Here is a 22,462-nt window from a genome sequence, read left to right as displayed (position 1 = left end):
TGTAGTCCTAATTATTTTTAAGTAAATTTAATGTAAATCTTTATTTTGAGTATCCCTGTAACCGTATATGGCCATTTCGGCTTTGGTTGTAAAATGAGTTAAATAAATAAATAAAATAAAAAATAAAAGGGCTCTTAAATATAAAGATAGTTCAAAAGGTCGAGGGCAAGTAGAATACCTGACCATGGAAACGGGTTCGAAACGGTTATAAGGTTTGGTGGTATTGTGTTAAAGAACTTGTTACTGTTATCGCATTTCAAAGTTATGTTAAAGAATCTCTTAATAAGTAATGTTTATATACTTTTAATATTAAATAATTTTAAAATACTACATAGTTATTCTAATAATACATATTGTGATAACAAATTCATACATGTCGCTTTTTGGTTATTTCCTAAATAAAACATACAAAATACTTGTTATCTTGCCAACTTGCCACAATAATGTATTAAATGCGCTGGGACAACAAAATGTTATTGTTATATTTTTAAGTGATTTTTTAAAAAAATAACGCTTAGATTATTTCCAAACAGTTTTGCCATTTGAAACAATTAAATATATTTTAATGCCCATATTCAAAACAATTTATTGGCAGTCTATCGAATGAATTTGTATGGCAAAAGTAGGCTTGAAGTTTTCTTTAACTTTTTTGCATATGGAGGTAAAAAAATAATAGGGTAATAGTTACTGTCAACTATTCTGTACTGCATTATTTTTACAACAGAGTATATAAATTGTATCAATGGACAACAGGCGTATATACTATTTTAACAAAAAAAAAAAAAAAAAAAAAACGCCAGCATGTGCCCACTGTGAATTAGAGGAGAAAAGCAACACAATTGCCATAACAATCGAGTATGCGTAATAACAATATTTCAGAGAAACACAAAATTGTAAGAGTCTTCAATTTGATTCTGTCCATCAAAAAACTAAAAAATTATAACATACAAAATGTTTCATAGAAATTTATCGATAAATTAATAAACCATAAAAAATTAGAATTATTTTTTCACACGGAACTATAATACAACCTTATATTGCGGCACACAAGCATATGACTTCTTTTGACAGCTGTTGGAAGTGAGATGTGTGGCAAACTTAGTGCTTATAAGGAATTTACATCACTTCAAGTTCTAAATCATATTAATGACAAACTGTATAGTTTCTGGATATTCCATTCAATTCTCCAACCTTTGTTACAATATGTTTGTATATTTGGCTTTCGAATAGAATATAGCCCATGTCACGTTTTTATATGAATAAAATAAAATGTGAAATTCACTCAATTTAATCAACAAACATTTTACACTAATCAATGAAAAATGTCCTTATTTTTAATTTGTTGTATCGAACAAATTTAAAATCAATGTGAATATATAAACCAATTCATTTAATTTGAAAATATTTTTAAAACAAAGTTCCTTTTGATTCATTATTTATATAAAAATCCATTGAATAATATCTGAGCAAAGAATGCAAATACATAGAAGGTTTTTGTATGTACTACCTAAAACAGCACAAATGTGATCACAAACATTCGGAAACACGAATTGTCAGATTTTTTCACTCAATTACATGAACTTTTGAGTAGAACGTGTACAATGTGCTTGTCCGTTTGCTGGTTTAGTATTTTATCATCATTCAAGTGCGACGATAACCACAACCCATCGAGACTACATTCTAATAACAAATGTCTCTTCTTCCTAACCCCTGGAATATTTTGCCCCATGGCGGGTGTCAACAATTCCATTTACTCTCCCGACTTCTTCAAAAACACAGTGGGTGCCACAAAAATTGTATTTGTCACACGTGTCTTCATGAAATGAAGTTTTAAAATTAGAGGTCTTTATCATTGACTAATAAAATCTAAAGGTTTTTACAGGATGTCTGAGTCCCTTAATACTCTTCCAAACTATAGTTTATAGATGTCACCAAAGGAGCAGACTCACCAAAAGAATTTTTTGAAAATCCAATGAACTGGCACCTTTAAAATGGTAGTATTTTACTACATAGAGTTGATCCATATTCACAAATTCATGTCATTATGTTTCTGGAGCTCATATATACGAGGTTTGTCCTATAAGTTCTAAGCCTATGAAAAACCATTCTTCAACCTAATCGTCTTTCACTCCGCCTGAAAAAAAAGGTTTCCTTGAGACCTGCAAAATAGGTCTCGGTGACAATGACCTCGTTATTCGAATGTTGTACCAGTGAATAAGTCACGTTTTTAGGTTTTGAAATAGAAATGAGCCGCACGCGGTGAATGTGGTGGATTGGGCAGCACTTTGTAGCCCAATTTTTCTGTGGCCAAGCTGTCATTGTGTCAAACATCTCTTCAGTCTCAATTTGCTTTTGTTTTATTCAGTTCAGCTTAAAATTGGCCCAACAAATCGACATAGTATCAATCCGTCATAGTTTTACCCCTTTTCAAATAGTTGATTAGTTCACACCTTGTGAATTCCAAAAAAACGGCAACGGTTCAGACTTTTCTTTAGTCTGCGGTGCATGCCAGCGGAGTCAAACACAGGTCTGAAATTATCTCAAGGTTACGTTTGTATTCTGAAGTTAGCAAACGCGACATCCAACACCGCGAGAGCTCATGCCCAAAATTTCAGAATTGCATATGACACACGCGATCATTTGAAATGCCTAATATCTATCTATATTTGATCGGCAGTCTGTCAACACATCGTGCATTTTTCACTTTATCCTCCGTAGTAACCTCATTAAAAACCGATGTCAAAACTTGTTAAACCAATTTTTGACTGTAGCCATCGAGGGAGAAGAGTCACCCACCGTACACAACTTTCAAATGCTTTCTAATTTCGATATGTGATTTACTTTGCAATAATAACGTATCACCGATCGATATTGCTCTTTTTCCATTTATCTAGAATTCTATTTGTACAATACCTGTAAAAAGAAGAGAATGAAAAATACAACAAACATTAAAAACGGAAATATTCAGTATAAAAAAATTACAACAACAATCAAATTATTTCTATTGTTTTGACAAAGGAAAATACTCAGCATAGCAAAGAGCGTAGCCATTCAATCAGCTGTTTGTGAGTGGATCTTTTTTAATTTTTAGTGGTGGTGAGAAACAAACTGGTTTCTGATGTTTATTTACAAATTACATTTACACCACACACACACACACTCATATCAGTTCATGATGTAGTATATATTTACAAAACAACCATTTCAGCTGTTCTTTCAAATATATCCACTCATTCCCCTTACTACCATGTACACATAAATCCCCCCCACAAACATAGTTGACACATAGTACAAATTTTGTAGGAAATGGGGGTTTGAAAGTTTTCTGGGCTATGATCATTGATAGTAAGAATTATCATACCTACCGACCACCGAACTAGCCTCTGTGGAAAGCAATTTGCCACATGTTGCCGTTTGACTGACTTTGAAAATGATAACCAAAACCGCGACGAACGATGATAGAAGTAATTATAATTGTTAGCAGAGCATATATGTATTATACGTAAATTTATTTAGGTCCCCGTTTACATAGAGAGATCTATAGTAAGAACTTTATATACAATAGTACCCCCTTAACATATGGGTTGTACATGTTCTCCTGCATGCAGCCGTTACTACTCAACACTTGGCTTATAAGATAGTACAAACGGCACTCTTATTATGTATCTTTTCCAGAACATATTCATGATAAAAAAAACTCGAGGGTGCGTCCCTGACAGAACGGTTATATATATGAAACAATAATTTTTCATACAAAGCTTGGTTGAAAACCACAGTGGGATGGGATAAAAAACAACAGAATAATATTAATTTGCCATTTAAACCATTTACAGAGAGGTTTTTATCAGCACAAGTACTAATTCGCCTTTTGTGAACGGGTAAAGATAAAGAGTTCGTTCGATGCGACATATAGTATTTCGGACCATTCCCAGAGAGGGAATGTATGCAGGCATACTAAACGTTCCACCACGGCTGGTCTCTTATTTATAAATCTACTACGTATACCTACATCGTAATCTAAGACTAACAGGGAATTCGGTTCATTGCTGTAATGAATGTAATTCTCACGAGAGTCGACAAATCTTAACCCAGAGTAAAATCAAAATATGCTATGCAAGGAACGTAAGATCTTTAAAGATATTTCCTTAGGCAACAGGTATACGATTTATGGACTTACAATTCTTGTTTCGTAAGAAATTTTACATTATTGGCACTTGGAGCGTAGAAATACATACATAGATGGATGCAAACTAAATTATCAAACACGTCTAGTATTTTTATGCAATACTGTGCAGCATGCCATTCGGACTTGGTAAAAACAAGAAATCCCTTACCACTGATATGCAAGTATAATCGGACTTCATTCCTTTATATGTAAAGTTCCCCCTGGTCTGTCATGGATGTTACTTTCTGAGATACTATATTTCAACAAATGTTGGAGAAAATATTAACTTATACAACTAATCTGGTGGATTCGGCCATAAAAATGAGGCCCTGCATTATTGAGCTCAACATAGAATTGGGCATTTAAAAAGAGATTTCAAATTTAGATTTTGAGCATAATGTAGCCGATAACAGTTTATCTGAAACACAAACATTTTTTTAAATCTTAAAATAATACTGGTAGAATAATTTAATTTATCTTAATTATGGATTTAACATAAAAAATGTACACTAACTCAGTGAAACAAATTAACATTTTACTTAAATTACATAGATATGGGACACATTACAAAAATTTTAACAATTTCTCAGTCCATTTATTTTTATTCATTTTAAAAATTACATACGAATTACAGCCACATTAGAATTGATATTATGTATTTATAAGTACTTTAAGTACTGTAATGTTGGATATAAAAATTTTAAAAACTTTAAGCATTGCAATTTCTTTAACCACCAAATACAATGAAAATCATTAGTTGCGCCGTTTCCTTTATTTTATTGGTTTTAGATCTTCTTATGAGGATGGCCTATTTTTTAGCCTTCAAAATTCCTTTAGATCTTAAGACACGTACAATGAATGGTGTTGCTCCTAGCGTTATGCTTATTCGTACAGGTGCAAAAACTTTGTGAATAGCATAGGCTATTACGAAATTACTGGCTCCTTTGGCAACACTATTAGAAAGTGCCGCTGGGGAAAAGCCTAACTTCTCTACCATTCCAATGACATCTATTCCGCTGGATACCAACAGGTAGAAACCTCCCAACGATACAAGCGATATACCAACATGAAATATTACTATTGTGGAGCCGTAATCTTTGAACGCCTTTTTCAATTGATCGTTTTTGGTCATAGACGGTGCTTTGTCATCAGCTTTGGAGCAATAGGAGCGTATTGGTAGCATATCAATAGATTTTGAAAGTAGTTTACTTTGTTGACCGCTCGAAATGGGATTTTTTAGAAAACTCGAGACATTCCATGGCTCCATTCTAGACTGATGACAGACTGTAGTGGCCGTAGGTAATATCTGATAATTTCTTCGAGGACTTATTAAAGAAGAAACACCTATTCTATTTGGTAGTCCCGAAGTCAAATCCCGTATACCGTTGAGTTTTGAGAGTAGGGTCTGAGATTTCCTATAACTCCCATAATTGCACAGCAAAAGATTCCGCATAGTAACAGGCGCAATACACTCCAGGCACTATTGATATTGAAGAATCTGAAAATTTTAGAAATTGATATTTTTCAAGGGAAACGTAAAAGCCAACAAAAAGTAGTAAATGAATGTGGACATGTAAAAATATTCAGCCAAATCACCGCACTAAATTAAACTCTCGTGTGTTTATGTGACAAGGAGAAATAAAAAACAAAAACTAAATATACTTCCAAATTATTTTGCTTTTATTTTTTTTTTAGTTTTTATGTCAGGGAAAGGTAGTTGGGAATACATTTTCAACTACTAAGACTGATGTAGTTGAAACATACAAAACAATATGTTGTGATAATTTTTTATTATGCTGTCCTTAAAAAATTACAAGCATACTTTTTGATTCTGGGTACAATTCCTACATAGCTGGATACAAGTATAAGGGTTTAATTAGTATAACAACTATTATATATAAATAATTCGACTTGTTTACCCGTTAACATGATGAGACTATTAATTATAGTTGTATCATGATTGCATCCAAAAGACTTTTCTTTAAAGAAATTTTTCGATTTAGCATACTCTGTAATTAAGGCCTTGTGTATTTTTAAAAGTCAACTTAATGATTTTTTTCTAAAATCTCCGTTTTTATGCTGTCTGCAAAAAAACACACTCAAATCACAAAGTTTCTTTGTATTTCAAAAAACTCCATCAGCGATAAACAAGAGAAACTTGTTCCACCAAAGCTGGAGCAAGAAGACCAAATCCAAAATAAAAGGGAAGTCAATTGGGGAAAAAGAGACAACACCGACCATTTGTGACGGAGAGTCAGCCAACTGGTTGTCATTAAATCTTCGCCTTTAACATTGTACTTTTTTTGTGGAGGAAGAAGATATATTCAAGTAGCATGGTGTAGAAAAAAAAAGGAAACATAAAAACTACAGAATACAAAAAAGGCCAACACAAACATTACAAAACAGAGAAAACAAACAAAAACATAACGAAAACCAGTCGGACATACACACAAAACATGAGGGACCACTCTCAAGCTTAAGCTCTCTAAACGAGAAATGAATACAGAATATAGAGAGGAGGAAATGCAACAAATCTTCATATGATTGGGCAAAACAGAAAAAAAATATTATTAAACCCTGAAGCATTTTCTCAAATTTGCTTCCTCCGATGGGGCCCTTAACATTCAGGAAAGAATATTCAAAAAGGAAAGTTAATAACAAACAACACCCAATTAGGAGGGAATGACGGATGAACAAAATGCAACAAAGACATAATCCTCACATCAGTTTCAGATTATCCGCCTGTATTTACTATTTGAGTGGCAAGAAGTCACTAATTCTACACATTTGCGTGAAATTGTAAATCAGGTATTACTTGGGACCCATTATAGGTCATTTTTATATCCATGGCTGATATACTAACTTTGTAATTCTGTATGGAACGAATTGAAATATCGATCTGATGTAATATATTTTTTTAGGTTCTATTGACTTTATATTACAGAATTTTTGAATAAATATATAAATAAAGTACACAGAAAAAAAGTATGTTTTGTCTTCAATATCGAAATTAATTGATATTGAAAAATTCATTGATTCTTTGATTGATTAGTGTTTTGAATCAATTTATTTTTAATTAAAAATAATTGTTACTTGTGGTAAAATAATATGGCAATCTAGCCTGGGCTAATTATGAGTCAATTTTTGAATGGTTGCCTCAGGGTGAATATCGACATCGTGTGTCTAATTTCATGCGTATCGGTTGAAAAAAAAAGCTAGTGAGGCAGATATACAAAATACGGTTTTTTAAATAACCTCGATATAGAACGATTGTCCGATTTTACAAGTTGAAAATGTAGAAGTTTCTATTCTAATCCGATATTGATATAATTTAAAAATTTGAGCTATTTTTAACCCATTAAAATTTTGCAAAAATATTTTTCCCCGACATTCTTTTTTGAAATTGAGAATATTCTCCCCTATAAATATGTCCTCATTATTATACTTTCGTTCTTTGTTTATTCCATTTTTGCCACGGTAGTTTTGTACACATAAGTCAACACAAGCAAGTATATCCACCAGTTTGGAATACTTTCCTTTATAATATCCATTGCCTCTATTGCAATAAGTAAACACATGTTTTATAAAATGCAAATTACTTGCAAGTTTACTACAGCATATAAATGCAAGGAATAAAATGCAATAAAAAAAACCCCAATACTTGTTACTCCTTATCTTGAACTCACTCATGGCTGGGTCACACTCATTCTCTTTTTGCATACATGTAACTAGCTTGGACTGATATTGTTGGTGACAAATGAGTGAATTTGGTGAACATGGCAAAGGGAGGCATATCATGTGGCATTATATCCAAGCATGGGTATGAAGTGCCTTTAATACAATATCAAATAGTCACTCCCGACCACTAAACATTGACTAGTGCAAGTGATTTTGGTTCATGGGCAGGGTAAAAGAAAATGGAGGCCTTTAACGCGAACATGTCTATCCTTTGGACATATATAGGGCAAAAGTGTATTAACACAATATAATTTCTAAGGCAATTCTATACATATGTTAATTGTGTTGTTTATCCTCGTAATGCACTGCTCTTCATTATGGTCTAAAATTGAGTGCTTCTATAAATATGAGGAATAAACACCCACTTTCTTTCCGCATAAAGTGCATTGCTTTCTTTGAATGTCATGTCATTATAAAAATTGCGGATACACATTATTTTTTAAGGTCATCGCTTACAGCGGAATAAATATAAATAGCCAACAAAGTTTTAAACAAGGACACTACCAACGTTAATATTCACTAAAAAGCATTCTTACTTGGAACATCCTATTATTGTTCTTGATAAAATAAAAAAGGGAACTAATGAAAAAATAAACATATATTACATTGAATTCGTTTGTTGAAAAGTGTGGCCGTAGTGTTACACTACTTTTTCCCTGACTTTCTCTCCGCCTAAATTATTCTGAAAGTAGAATATATGATTATGACGCTTATAAAAAGTGCAATTTTGATAATGTTGCACTTTTTATGATCAAATAAAAACGAAGACTTTAATGTTATTATTCAATAATCAAATGTTTATTAAAAATTTGTTTTACATATGGAGATATCAAAGGGAAATGACACCCAAAAATCCAAAAAGTAATGCGAATTATACACAAACTGCTGGTAAAATGGAATGTATGTCAATACCATTCCTTATATTCACTTCCATATGTATCAGACGATCATCGTCAATGCCACATGCTAATTCACCTGTAGGTACTTGCAGGGCAGAGAAAAATATTGAAGTCTTTTTACAATCTACTGAACATGAAGCTTCGATTTGTTCCTTATTTCTTTCGTCCTCGGAAGGCTTCAATTCTTTTATATCCAAATTTTTGTATCTTGTAGTTATGGTTGCCATTTCTGTTTCAGCCACCAGATTCATTTCACCACCAGAAGTTGCATAAAAAATTACTGTTGGTGAGAGGTTTTTAATTTTATCAATGAGTCCCCGCATCAAACGATTCGAGGGTACATTCAACACCACCTTACAATTTGGTTTCTGTGGCAATTCGTAAAAGTCCCAATCACTTCGTGGTATTACAGTAACTGGCACATCATGTGAGGTTTGCCGAGTTTGTTCACCATTTTGTGTCAAGACATCTATTTCGATCCGTAAACAAGGAAACTGAACATGTAACAATTTCAGCTTACAGTTACGTGCATGATGGGAGCGCAGTGAGGATAGGGCAAGGCTCAGATTTGCTGGTGAAACCGAGAGCATTATTTGTGGATGATTTTCGTCAACCAATTCCAGGCGATATTGAGGAAAATATAATTTTGCATCTATATCTACCCATACCAAGGGGGCTGTGGTTCCAGACTCTTCATTTGCAATGAAGTGTAATTTGTCTTTCTCTATGCTGATAACACATTCTTTGGTCAGTTTGGATAGTGTTACAATGATATTAAGAAATTCTTTCATATATTCGCCATCTTCCATAACAGCCCTGAACTTCATGACGATCTCTTTCTTTAATCGTGAAGAGAGTTTCCGGTTTTAATACACAAATCACCAACATTTACATCATGAGCACCATTAACACAAAATCGAAAAGGAAATCAAAAAGCTAATTATTTAAATACGCCAAAAGGCAAAAAAAAACATAAGTAAAAGCTATAAGATAATTCTTATTTTCTTCACCTATTAGCATTTTAGAACTAGGGATTTGGGAGAAAATTGTAAAAAATCCAAATTTGAGCATACTGGCAATATTAGCCCAAAAGACGACTATACCATATAACCGAAATAATCTAAATGTGTATACTAAAAATATATTCAGTAGCAAGTCTGGTACATCGATAATTACGATTTTATCGACAAGAACAAACTAGTGTGAAATTTTGGATACATACACGCTATTATTTTTTAACCTATTCACGCTGATGTTTTACGGTGTTACGAGTTTCTTCACAACCAATTATTACCAATTATTAGATATTATGGTAAAAGCTATCTAAAATACGAAATACAAAGTGCGCGAAAGTACACTACTCCGGTAAAATATCTTTCTATTGAACTTAGTTCACATAAACGTACCATCACATCATATTATTACGGAAAAACATATCTGGTTCAAGATATCTCGTCTATGGCTAGGGAAACGACATCATACATTCATAACCAGAAGAAGGGTTATTTAGTATTTGCTTCTTTGGAATGAATTTTTACCTAATTAAAACCCCATTTTAAATTCAGGAATATTTTTTATCCTTTTCGCCAATCCGATGAATTAAAACTTTTTCAAACTTAGTTTCAAATTTGGCAAATGTTTGTGCATTTATGTCAGCATCTTGGATACAAGTCGAATATAGAGAAGGAATGATTAAATGACTTGCACCTGCAAAGTTCCGTTATTTTAAATGATAATAACGAAGTCACTATTAAAGAGTCGAAACATGATTTTTATATCTTTCATTCATGAAGTTGCGTTAGTGCTATGTCATCTAACGAAATTTTAAACCGTTCTACGGACATGACTGACGTAGAAAAGGAACCCCCTTTTGACAAAAAATTAGTTCAAGTAATTTACAAGGTTGCCTTAAATAATCAGGCGACTTTAAAGGGCCAGTAAAATGTCATAACCTATTAGTTGCTTCTTTTTTATGTGACTTGCTTATCGAAATAGAGGGAGCTTACATATGATAAATTTAGCCAAGGTTGGACTATCGAAGTCCATTGTTATACCACATGGCAAATTTCTCTTATCGTTGATCATGCTCAAGCTCAATAATAGGCTCAATTCAAATTTCAAATCTTGTTCTTAAAATAAGACCTATGGGTTATACCAAGTTCAAAGTCTGGAATTTTGATAAACTATAAAAAATTTATCTTTATTTGACTCTCGATACCTACTGGATATTCAAGAGATCCAAAATAGACACGAGATTATTCGAAATCGTGTGAAATGAAACAAACTAATCTAAGATATGTTGAGATCAAGATTACTGCAACAACTGTGGATCGTGATATTATTTTCGAGATATAGATATGAGTGATTAATGACGATTGGATCGTCAAATTATAGTTTTATTAACCTTATTTGAAAGTATTGTCACATTCTCTACGTTTCACTAAAAAAGAACTATTACTTTAATTGCAAATAAACATGAAACTCCTTGGTTTTTGGAACAAATCAAACCGAGACGCGTTTAGTTGGCGCCATCTGTATATAAACGACATATGCCCAATAAGACCTGGAGCACAGAAATGTGAGAATGGAAGCTATGCTTCTATTAGAACTTTGCAATAATGCTCGAAGATCTTCGACCAATTAAATGCATTCTAATCCTATACTAAAAAGAAATTCATACAATTCCCGAGGCATGTAAAAAACATGACTTTTTTTTCTCCATGCAAAGCAAGCAATACTAATTCTGTTCACAATTTAATGAATGTACATTGTGTGATATTGGTGTGGTTTAGTGAAAAAAATAAGTGTACAAAGATAAAGACATACCTTTTTTGAGAATATGATTTATTTCTTCCACGAAGTCCTTAAATCTTAATTGATTATATTCACTTATCGAAGAAGAACCCACGACGATTTCAACTTGTAATTTTCTTTTCTTCTTCTTCAAATCTGTGATGAGATTTGACAACCAAGTTATGTACCCAAATACACAAAAGGTACGAAAATAGCATATGGTATTTAATGCGCTTTTATGCGCTTTACAGACTATCAGTTATTCCGGACGACAGTGCTAGTGTCGAACATATCCCATATATTGTGCACCCTATAAGTTAAGTCCGATCCGAGACATTGTAAAGCGGACTTAGACGGTCGGATAAACACTACGACAGAGGTTCGCCTATTTGTTGTGTGTTCGTTCAAGTTTTACCCTCACACTGCACGAACAATTATGATAACAACATGAAGAAATAAGAAGAAGCATAAACACAAACAATGAAGATGGACGAAGAGTTAGGTGTAAAGTCATTTTTTAATAAAAAAAGAAGAAACAATACAAATTCCAAGCTGAATTAGCGATCCCTCATTAATTTCATTGCAGAAATGCTTGTTTTAAGGCCGGTATGCACCTCTAGCGAAAAATTTCATTCCCATAAGAAATGCATTGCTATTTATGCTAACGAAATTTTCGGTAGCGTTCAATTTCGTAAGCTGCTACGCACCTCTAATGAAAATAACAGGGTTGTCAAAAGCATATTTTGGTAGCAAACATTTAATTTATTACAATCATTGTGTGCGTAAAAGTTTTAAAAGGTCTGTAAATGGTAAACAATTTATTTGAGGAATATTTTGAACATATATTAACAATTTTTAAAAGCGATTAGCTTGTTTAAAATTTGTGTACACAGCCCTGTTTTTTTGTTGTAGACTTAAATAAATTTTTGCTACCGAAAATTTGGCTAGAGGTGCATACCGGCCTTTAATCATGAAAATAAATTTATTTTTGCTAATGTTTGGCGAACATTCCCTTACACGTAAAGATATGTGCCTCACAACCGGAAAAAATAAAGTTGTTTTGATTTTATGCCAACAAGTCCCCGTAACACCCGAACATGGCCTTATACTGGCGGATTTGTCGCCGCAACGTGTTGTGTCGCAGGGTTTATCCGACCGTATAAGGTGCCCTTAAGATTCTTTACAAACACCGACATTCCGTCCGGAATTACTGATAGTCTGTAAAGCGCATAAAATACCAAACCGTACCAATCATATTACGCGCGTATGGCGCCTTGCATTGACTGCGAGCATTTAATCGACGCCGTTGAAATGTCGTTTGGGCTCCTATTTCTAATTGCATAAATTACCGAGTGACGCTAAAGCTTCAATTTAGATTGATATGTTACGAAAAATAATGACACAGAAAAATAAAAATAAACAGCTGATCATTTGAGTAGTAGTACTTTCTCTTCCCAGAAGTTCGGAAGAAAGAAAAATTGGTTTCCATCTCCATTTTCTCACAATCTCCTATTTAAGTACAAGTAGGAATGAAAATATCAAAAATTCAATAATTTCGAAAAAAAAAATAACGAGATTCAAATGTACTTTGATAAGTAATAGAAAAACGCGATTGCCCGTTTCAAACAACACTAAGAGAGACAATAACAGAAAGAGCAGAAAATATATGAGATTATTTTTTGCCTCTACAAACCAATAACAATTACCGGCAGACAACACCGAATATTGTTGTTGCTTCATTGATTAAACATTCTTATCAGTTCGCATTCATTGAAAAGTTGTCCCACCATTCGTTGGCAATAAAATACATGCCAGTTAACAATATCAGAAGTTGTGAATAAGGAGGAGGAAAACACTGAGTGAAAATAAAATTCCACCACCATCACAATTACATAGCAGCCAGCAGAAGTCTGACGTGTCACAAACATTTGAAATCTCATAATTATTAATTGCTGTCCTATACAAGAATACAACCAGAATCATGTGCGGTTCCTCGCCTCAAGTAACAAAAGGCACTCGAGCCTTGATTTTGGTCGGTGGGTATGGGACACGTTTACGCCCTCTGACATTGAGTACACCAAAGCCACTGGTCGAATTTGCCAATAAACCAATATTGTTGCACCAATTAGAAGCATTAGTAAGTGCTGGATGTACACAGGTATGTAAATTGTAATCAGATTATAACCAGTTTCTCTGGTAGAATATCGAAAATGTAAACTGGAAATATGGAACAAAGAATTGTTTCCATGTTTTCATTGAAATGCCATATTTATGTTTTTGGGATTTAATTTTTCAGGTTATTCTAGCAGTTTCTTATCGCGCCGAACAAATGGAAAAAGAATTAAAACTGGAGGCAGAAAAGCTTGGTGTGGAGTTAATATTTTCACATGAAACCGAACCCTTGGGGACTGCCGGACCATTGGCATTAGCTAAACACATTTTAAATGCCAGTCCCGAACCATTCTATGTTCTAAATTCCGATGTCATTTGTGATTTTCCCTTCAAACAACTTGAACAATTTCATCGAAATCATGGTAAAGAAGGTACCATTGTTGTCACCAAAGTCGAAGAGCCCTCGAAATATGGTGTCGTATTGTATGATGAGCATGGATGTATCAAAAGTTTTATTGAAAAACCGCAAGAGTTTATTAGCAATAAAATCAATGCTGGTATTTATATTTTTAATCCTACGGTATTAGACCGTATCGAAGTGAAACCAACGTCCATAGAAAAAGAGGTATTCCCCGTCATGGCCGAACAACAAGAACTTTATGCTATGGAATTGCCCGGTTTCTGGATGGATATAGGTCAACCTAAAGATTTCCTAACAGGTAAATTACATGAATCGAAAGCTGTTATATTGGATTTCAATCGATATTACTTGTCAACCAGCTGATTTGGGTGCAAATTAATCTTTTTTGCTATGGTTGCTTTGGTGGTATAATTATGCCCCACACACATATGTATACACTTTGTCTACATATATATGTGGATGTTAGCCCATTAGTGCAAAAAGTTAAATAATTAATAATTTTCATTAAATCTATATGAGTCACGGAAACACAGGTAGAACTTGGGGTAATTTTTCTCATAATTATTCATTATTCTTATCTGCGTACTTGGAGATTGCAATTCGAACAATCATAGTTGGATTTTGTTCCTTGTGTGTTATGAAGTACATTTACTAATATTAGGCCAATACTAATTATCACTGGGCCTATACCTTTGTAGGTAATGAATTGGCGACTTCAATTTGTATACATTTTTTATTTACATTTCTTTATTAATAGTTTGTGTACAAATTCGGCAAATACATATGCCACGTAAATTATTAACAATGTTTTAGAGCATGAGAATGCTCTGTGATTTGTTAATTATACCCTACATATTTTGTTATCAAATTACATGTACTCATTAAATGTGTGTCTGTCTTCTTATCTTACCAAAATGAAGACAAAGGTAATTGTATATTAAGTCTTCCATTCCAAATCAAAGAATAATGCCTATAATAAGTTGGAGAGGTCGTCAAATTTTAGGGATTATGATATAAAGAAAAAGGTCGATTCCAACACTGTTAAAATCAGGAAAAACGATTGCACTCATTTGTGCAATTTGTTTGTGTTAGGTTCCAGTATCTTACCCAAACTATTTTTTTCCTTAAAACTTCCTAAATACAAATGATTAGAAAGTTTCAAAAGGTTCACTGTTATACAAGCTTCAAAAGTAGAGAAGGTGACATCTTAAATAGTTTTTCAATAATATATTTTTATCTTTTTAGGAATGTGTCTCTATCTCAATTCATTAAGACAAAAACAACCGGCAAAACTTTATACCGGCCCCGGTGTTGTGGGGAATGTTATTGTAGATCCCACCGCAAAAATAGGCCAAGGATGTCGTATAGGCCCGAATGTCACAATCGGTCCAGATGTTGTAATCGAAGATGGAGTCTGTATAAAACGATCGACAATTCTCAAAGGTGCCATAGTTAAATCACATTCATGGCTGGATTCATGTATAGTTGGCTGGAGTTCAATAGTGGGTCGTTGGGTGCGTTTAGAAGGAACAACGGTTCTGGGCGAAGATGTCATCGTTAAAGATGAAATATACATAAACGGCGGTCAAGTATTACCGCACAAGAACATAGCTGCGAGTGTACCAGAGCCTCAAATTATTATGTAAATAATGGTAGCTTTTAATGATACACAACATCCCCATATACACAAACACACATATATAGTTGACATTTTACTATGGCTTGTGCACACTATCCAAGTGGTGATATTATATTGAATAATATTTGTTGAACACTTATTGTTTCGTATACCATCATCTTGGTGTTACCATTACTTATTTTGAAAGTAATCGTGTATTGTTAGGATGAGAAAGCTTCCTTTTGTATGTAATTTTTACCTTTACCTTACATATTTTCGTATAAAATTTGTGTTTTATGTGTTTCGAAGATTTTATGTTGTCATTTATGTTTTCTATTCGGATATTCCGTAAATTAAAAATTGTATACATATATATATTTTTTTTTGTTTTAAATATACTATTTATATATACCCATTTGTGGTTTCAATAACATTTCCATTGTAACTTTGCTACGGTATTTATATTCAAAGAATTAAATGATTGCCTTCAATTATCGTATTGTTAACATACAAATATTTAATTTTAAATCCTTTTCATTATCTTTTTAGTTAAATCTTTAAATCGTCGAGTATTCTTCAATTACGTTAAGAGCCACCACACCCATATATATATAATACGAATGAATATTTTTATAAAGATAATGCTGAATTTTCATAATGAAATTCTTTTCTACATTAATTTTTATGACAAATACAAAATAAACATAAGATATTAAACGAAACGATTTTATATTTTTAGTACCATTTCATAAGGAAATGTACCTGAAACTGATCGGGATTATGTTTTAGCGAATTATATACAAATGAGTGAGATTTTTCACGTCAGAGTTATCTTCATATGTTACAAAATATTTTTTGAGACTTATTTGTTGTTGAGCCTGATTTTGGCTAATAGACCTCATTCAAAGAATATTTAACTGCCTTTTGCTCTCCTTAGAAACAGAATAATTGATGGTACAGGAACATTTAAGATACAATTACTGAATGAAAGGGAAAATGGGTAACGGGTGTCAGATTCCCCCAGTTTAAAACTATCACCATAAGAGGCATTGAAATTCCAATTTGCCAATGCGCAAACTAGTTTTTTTCTTTGCCAAACAATAAATGCAAGTAGGTTTGGGTGTCTCAAAAGACACGTCGTACAACGATAAATAGTAGCAATAAAACAGGAGCAAAATGGCATAAAAATTGGATAATAATAAGTAAACTAAATCCGTAGACACTATGTTACTCATCTCAAAAATGGACGTCGACTTTCATAATGTCTTATCCAGATCCAGTTGAATAATTAATTATTACCTATACTATACACTCCTAGCTAGTTGCAAACTCATGCTGCTTGAGAAAGCTTATATATGATTGACGAATGACCAATGGAATAATTGCAATAGATGTGAATACTTATACCTAGAAAATATAAGTTTGTTGCGATTGCAAGATTTACTCGACGTCCGTCATCACTCCCGATGGAGAAAAGGATTCTAAGAAATATCTAATTTTTGAATGTCCAGCTTTTTGTGTAAAGCTTAAGTGAACTTTTGGGGTCAATAGCTTCAAAGGACTAGGGAACAATCTGGTTGGTTCAACTAGAGTATAAATAGGCCGGCCAAATGATAAAAATACAATGTACAAAATATCAAACCACGCCAGAAGTAATGGGATGCCACGATAATCTAACCTAACTTTGGTTCGATTTATTTATTTATTTTCCCTCTTAAGCGGAGGTGAGCATGATCTCCTAAAACAAATCTTATACAGAATTAAACCTATGAGAGCGAATAAAATTTTACTCTCGGCCACATATACAGAGAAGGAACGTTCGCAAAGTCGCCTTGAATTTTTTTAATTTTTTTTTCAAATATGCCTTTACTTAAAATGACACAACCTTTAATAGTCCATTTACATTAGGCTTGAAATCTACTAAAAGTGGATTTGAAATCCCTTTTTTATAGGGCAAATGATGTCCAGATAAAGTGAAATTTGGAAATGTAATGTGAATGAGATATGGCCCCGGGGTCACTGCCTTTGAAACCTTTCCGGTTTTAAACGATTTTTTGTTTGTGTCTATTAACAATATTTTTGAGTATATGCAATTTTGTTATCTACAGATAGCTACAATGTGACATGACGACCACTATTTCGAAGGATAGTAAAAATTTTGACATAAGCCTTCTAGGCAACGGATATGTTTCCTAGCAACACATTTTTTCTTGCTGAATTAGTGGTCAATTAAAAAAAGTATTTAATTCAATTGTGAGAGCATACTTTTTTTTTTTAAACCAATATTAAAATGGAATCATTGGAGCCATTTAATTTATTGTGGGAGGATAAAGAAATAAAATTTGATACAGCTAATGTGTAAGTTATGATTTAATTCCGTCAATTGAATTGTATCTTATTAATATTAAATTTAACATATAGGCAGAAACATTTACGCAATGGAGAACATGTTATATCAACTATTTATCATATAGAAGATTCCAAAGGTAATCCCGGTGACTCTGGCCGTTTATTGGCTACAAATCTCAGATTGATATGGTATTCTTTGGTTCACAAAAAATTCAATTTATGTAAGTATATGAATATCCTTGATAATTTTCAGATATAAATTTGTTTTTTTTTCTGCAGCTATTGGATATGGGCGCATTGCAAACATGAATACCAAGATAACAAACAACAAAGTGAGAGGAAATTGTCTTGCTCTTTACATTTTGGCCATTGGTGGTAATACCAGATTTGAATTTTTATTTACCGATGTGTCAGGCGAAACAGAGAGGAAAAATACACCAATTTTTCAAAGTATTTTCGATATATATCAGTAAGTGTGAGAAGGATTATGAAGAAGAGATAGAATTCTAAGTCTAAGATTTCTCATAGTTTTTAATGAGCCCCAAAAAAACTTATGGTCATTATAACAATGAAAACATTGGTTTGAAGTTGTATATATATTAGTTGACATATATATGGTATAAAAGGAGTTACAATTCAACTGTAACTAAGTAAATTTGGTTAAAAATAAGCCTTCTATAAATTTGCGTACATGGTGGTGGTGTAAGCCCAGGGATTTATAAGAAATAGATTTAAAATTAAGGTCGTATAAGGAAGCAAGCTGTCTATTATGGATGTATCTAGAGGGAAGTTGGTTTCAGCCCTATTTGTTAGCAGGACACGGGAAAAAGTGCCACGAGTTGCGCCACTTTCACGTGTTATTTATTCCTGCTATGCGACAACCGAAATTCCACATGGGATCACCTACCATCCCTATTGTTAGCTAAAATGGTAATTCACACAGAACAGTTATCTCCTGCCCAAGCATGGCGATGTTCTGCTAACATTAGGTCCTGTGAAGTGGTCAAATTAAGGGGACAGAAGTGTTGTAATTGCTTGATATGAATCTCACAAGTGCACCTGTTTCCAGGACTTTAGTAAAGGTACATCCTTCCCTTCCAATAATCCAGATTTCTGGAAATTGAAGCAACCTTCATGTATTGAAGATATGAGCCAGTAATCTCATTGCCAATTTCTTCAATAAGTGACAGTATCCTCGTCGTCATACCACCTACTTCAAAAGATTATTGGAATCTATTATTATATAAGAGGGATGATTACAGACATTCGTTTCCGAATAAAAGTTGAGCTGATTAGTTCTTGACTTTACACCCATAGAAATTCGTTAGTAGACACAGCAGAAAATCTACTAAAGCAGCAAAACGTCTGCTAAAAACTGTACTGCTGTCACAGTTAGCTGAAAAGGTAATCATTGTCTGTTATAATTTAACCTTGATTATATATTAACACACGTTTCAATATGTCTGAAACAAACAAAAGTTTCATAGGGCTATAGACACAAAAGATAAGACATAACAACAATCACATTTAGAAGCTTCATTTGGGTCCTTGAAAATACTTTAGGTAACATTTTAAACCTACAAATTTTATAAATTATTCATCAGACTATGAAGTACAACAATATAACAGCAGACATCGATCGCTAATTATAGCACATGTTTCTATGTATGTAGTTCAGGAATTTCTCCCTTTCTGATTTTTCTTTACCTTTCTGAATTTCATTTCAGTTTATATCAACGCACCTATCTATATCGTGATTTGAAATTACGTGGGGCTATTCTTCAATCCGGACAACTGATTATTTTACCACAGGAACAGGTAATCAATAAAGTAAATGGAGTATGGAATTTAAGCAGTGACCAAGGAAATTTAGGATGTTTTGTGGTGACAAATATACGTGTTGTATGGTATGCCGATTCCAATGATACATTCAATATAAGTCTCCCCTATATGCAAATAGCTAATGTAAGACTGTTTTTGTTTAATTACTCATCACTTTGAAGAGTATTTATAGAAAGTTCTTATTTATTTCAGATACGTATACGTGAATCGAAATATGGTCCTGCTTTGGTTGTACAAACAGCCGAAACTGGTGGTGGCTATGTTTTGGGTTTTCGTATAGATCCCATAGAACGTTTAACGGAAATTTACAAGGAATTAATTTCTCTGCATACAGTCTATACAGAAAATCCCAATTTTGGTATTGTCTATGATCAATATAAACGAAAAACCAATAAGGATTTCAACTATCGCAAAGATTTCAAAGTGGAAGAATTTCAAGAGATTGACGAACGTCAGGAAAGAGAAATCAATTCAAAATTAAATACTTACTTGGCCGAGGGTAGTTTAATGGTTGGCGAAGAAAAGCCTCCTCGAGAGCCTGTATATTGTAAGGAATTAGGTTTTGCTATGGAACGTATACGTGATGGCTATAAATTGAAAGATTTGTGGGATGTATTGCCGCAACAAATGGTTATGATTGAAGAAGAATAATGTAAATTAGATTTTAATGTATTAAAAGTAAAAACAATGACTAAAAATAATAAAGCTTAACAGTTTAAAGTGGTTAACTTAAAGTGGAAATAGCCGGCATATTGGATATTTTCGTTTAAATGAGTAAATACTACATAGAAACGACCAAGCTTTGTATTATATGGGAATTAGGATAAAAATTGAGGACAGACAATAAAAAATTAATATTTGTAAAGAAAAATCTTTCATTAATAGGATATATATAAAATGACGAGCAATAATAGGAGATATGTAAATAAAATGAGGAACAAACGTACTTTTTAGTTAGGAAATGCGAGGAAGCAGCACAGGAACAAATCAGGATAATACGCTGGATGGCAAGAAGACATGAATGCTTTTGGCCGTGATGAAGCGGAAGGTGTGAGCTGGGGCATTATCGTAGTGAACGATATTTTTTCTAATCGGCCCAAAAATTCGGCATAGTACAGCCCTATCATCGCACACCTTCAATCCATACCCAGCAAAAATTCTCATTACCCGGTAATCTTGTAGGTAAGCCTGTTTAAAAATGAATAACCACTTATTAATTGGCATCGCTCCGGATTACATTTACATACGCATGTCCTAGGAGGCAAGTACTACTCCCCAGGTATACCTTTGGCCATGAAATAATTAGTGCTTTTAAAGCATATAATCACCTAATATGTAATCACTTATTCATAGATATACCAAAGTTTGCAAAATATCCACTTATTGTCTCAGGCAACCAAATCTCGAAAATATTGACTTCTCTAGCCGATTACAATGGATCAAAATATGGCGAGTAATGCTTTAATATGAACATAACTTGAATAGAAACGAATATTGTAGAAATAAACAAAAATGTTACAAATCATCTAAATAAGATTACAGGCAAATTAATTTCACAGTTAAAATAGAAATAAATGTTGTCGTTTAAGGGAGTTAGATTCACATAATGTTCGAAACCTACTAAAAGTGGATTTTATATATCCCTTTTATAAGGCAAATGACATTTGAAATCTAGTGAAGTTGATTTTGAAAGTGTAATGTGAATGAGGTATAATAAAGCATAGTATGGTAATGTCATTAATTTAAAACATAATTATTATGAAATATTCGTGAAGAATATTCCTTAACGGAAAAATCTTCAGAATTACCGTTACATAACATATTCTTTTTGAGTTTTTTTAAATGCTCAATAATGTGAATAATTATACTTAATGGTGCCATCATTTATTCTATTTTATTAATGGCCTGTTCCTGTATATCGAACGAAAGCTTTCTTTCGTATTCCAAACGAAAGAAAATTGATTTTTGTTCTTTTATTTCGAAAGGCAAGTCACTTCATATTTTGTTGTCGAGTAATAAACGAACATATACAATAAGTGTCAAGAAAGTAAAAGCATTGTTAACATTTCAATGAATTCTCAGGCCAAAAATTTAAAAATACTCATTTTTAATAATCAATACAAACGATTCGAACTTTCAAAAATAAAAAAAAAAACAAATTCATTCGAATTCGAGTGACTGCCTTTCTTTCGAACTGGTTTTCGTTCGATATACAGGAACAGGGCATAAGTCATTAACAGCCAAATGCAATACATTTTGAGAATATCAATTCGAAAATTACCGAGAAGTATTTATTATTGTCATTACAAGTTAGTCATTATACCTCACCGCAATGTAATGCAATGTGTAATGACAGCTTTACTCCTGGTAATGTAAATTGTAATGAGATGTGATTACCTAGTTTTTGCTGGGTAGTTTGGTCAAAAAGTGTGTGAGTTGGTGAAACACATTAGCCCAATTTTGACGACATCTATCGAAAAAGAAGAATCAAAAACGTACACAACTTCTAAATCGAATTGAATTAC

General features: G+C 32.9%; 4 protein-coding genes across 4 annotated transcripts; 2 read left to right on the top strand and 2 right to left on the bottom strand.

Annotated features, from left to right (window-relative positions):
• Window positions 1-4,738: 4,738 nt before the first annotated feature.
• Window positions 4,739-11,768, bottom strand: LOC142220122 (protein FAM210A-like). The gene is made up of 2 exons (XM_075289069.1): window positions 11,629-11,768; window positions 4,739-5,663 (listed from the first exon to the last, which is right to left on the bottom strand). Exon 2 carries the CDS (start codon window positions 5,616-5,618, stop codon window positions 4,974-4,976), a length of 645 nt encoding a protein of 214 aa, XP_075145184.1. The 5' UTR covers window positions 5,619-5,663; window positions 11,629-11,768; the 3' UTR covers window positions 4,739-4,973.
• On the bottom strand, window positions 8,673-11,741 carry Hus1-like (Hus1-like checkpoint clamp component). The gene is made up of 2 exons (XM_075289068.1): window positions 11,629-11,741; window positions 8,673-9,641 (listed from the first exon to the last, which is right to left on the bottom strand). Exon 2 carries the CDS (start codon window positions 9,627-9,629, stop codon window positions 8,775-8,777), a length of 855 nt encoding a protein of 284 aa, XP_075145183.1. The 5' UTR covers window positions 9,630-9,641; window positions 11,629-11,741; the 3' UTR covers window positions 8,673-8,774.
• Window positions 11,769-13,033: 1,265 nt separating the features above from the next.
• Gmppb (GDP-mannose pyrophosphorylase B) lies at window positions 13,034-16,468 on the top strand. The gene is made up of 3 exons (XM_075289062.1): window positions 13,034-13,753; window positions 13,892-14,426; window positions 15,374-16,468. The coding sequence occupies exons 1-3, from the start codon at window positions 13,577-13,579 to the stop codon at window positions 15,772-15,774; spliced, it is 1,113 nt and encodes a 370-aa protein (XP_075145177.1). The 5' UTR covers window positions 13,034-13,576; the 3' UTR covers window positions 15,775-16,468.
• Window positions 16,469-17,606: 1,138 nt separating this feature from the next.
• Window positions 17,607-20,732, top strand: BBS5 (Bardet-Biedl syndrome 5 protein). Its single transcript, XM_075289061.1, has 5 exons — window positions 17,607-18,104; window positions 18,168-18,316; window positions 18,375-18,564; window positions 19,823-20,060; window positions 20,130-20,732. The coding sequence occupies exons 1-5, from the start codon at window positions 18,037-18,039 to the stop codon at window positions 20,586-20,588; spliced, it is 1,104 nt and encodes a 367-aa protein (XP_075145176.1). The 5' UTR covers window positions 17,607-18,036; the 3' UTR covers window positions 20,589-20,732.
• Window positions 20,733-22,462: the final 1,730 nt, after the last annotated feature.

Source organism: Haematobia irritans, chromosome 1, assembly GCF_050003625.1.
Source record: "Haematobia irritans isolate KBUSLIRL chromosome 1, ASM5000362v1, whole genome shotgun sequence".
Classification (NCBI taxonomy): Eukaryota; Metazoa; Arthropoda; class Insecta; order Diptera; family Muscidae; genus Haematobia; species Haematobia irritans.
The sequence above is the reverse complement of the archived record's forward strand: the minus strand, read 5'-3'. Positions and strand labels throughout refer to the sequence as shown.

What these genes read in the sequence shown, in the direction of transcription:
- BBS5 (XM_075289061.1), top strand. Translation starts at nt 18,037, where the DNA reads ATGGAATCATTGGAGCCATTTAATTTATTGTGGGAGGATAAAGAAATA. An exon ending in AAATTTGATACAGCTAATGT is followed by an intron (nt 18,105 to 18,167) that starts GTAAGTTATGAT and finishes TTTAACATATAG; the next exon opens with GCAGAAACATTTACGCAATG. An exon ending in CCTATATGCAAATAGCTAAT is followed by an intron (nt 20,061 to 20,129) that starts GTAAGACTGTTT and finishes TATTTATTTCAG; the next exon opens with ATACGTATACGTGAATCGAA.
- Gmppb (XM_075289062.1), top strand. Translation starts at nt 13,577, where the DNA reads ATGTGCGGTTCCTCGCCTCAAGTAACAAAAGGCACTCGAGCCTTGATT. An exon ending in TAAGTGCTGGATGTACACAG is followed by an intron (nt 13,754 to 13,891) that starts GTATGTAAATTG and finishes TTAATTTTTCAG; the next exon opens with GTTATTCTAGCAGTTTCTTA. An exon ending in ACCTAAAGATTTCCTAACAG is followed by an intron (nt 14,427 to 15,373) that starts GTAAATTACATG and finishes TTATCTTTTTAG; the next exon opens with GAATGTGTCTCTATCTCAAT.
- Hus1-like (XM_075289068.1), bottom strand. Translation starts at nt 9,629, where the DNA reads ATGAAGTTCAGGGCTGTTATGGAAGATGGCGAATATATGAAAGAATTT.
- LOC142220122 (XM_075289069.1), bottom strand. Translation starts at nt 5,618, where the DNA reads ATGCGGAATCTTTTGCTGTGCAATTATGGGAGTTATAGGAAATCTCAG.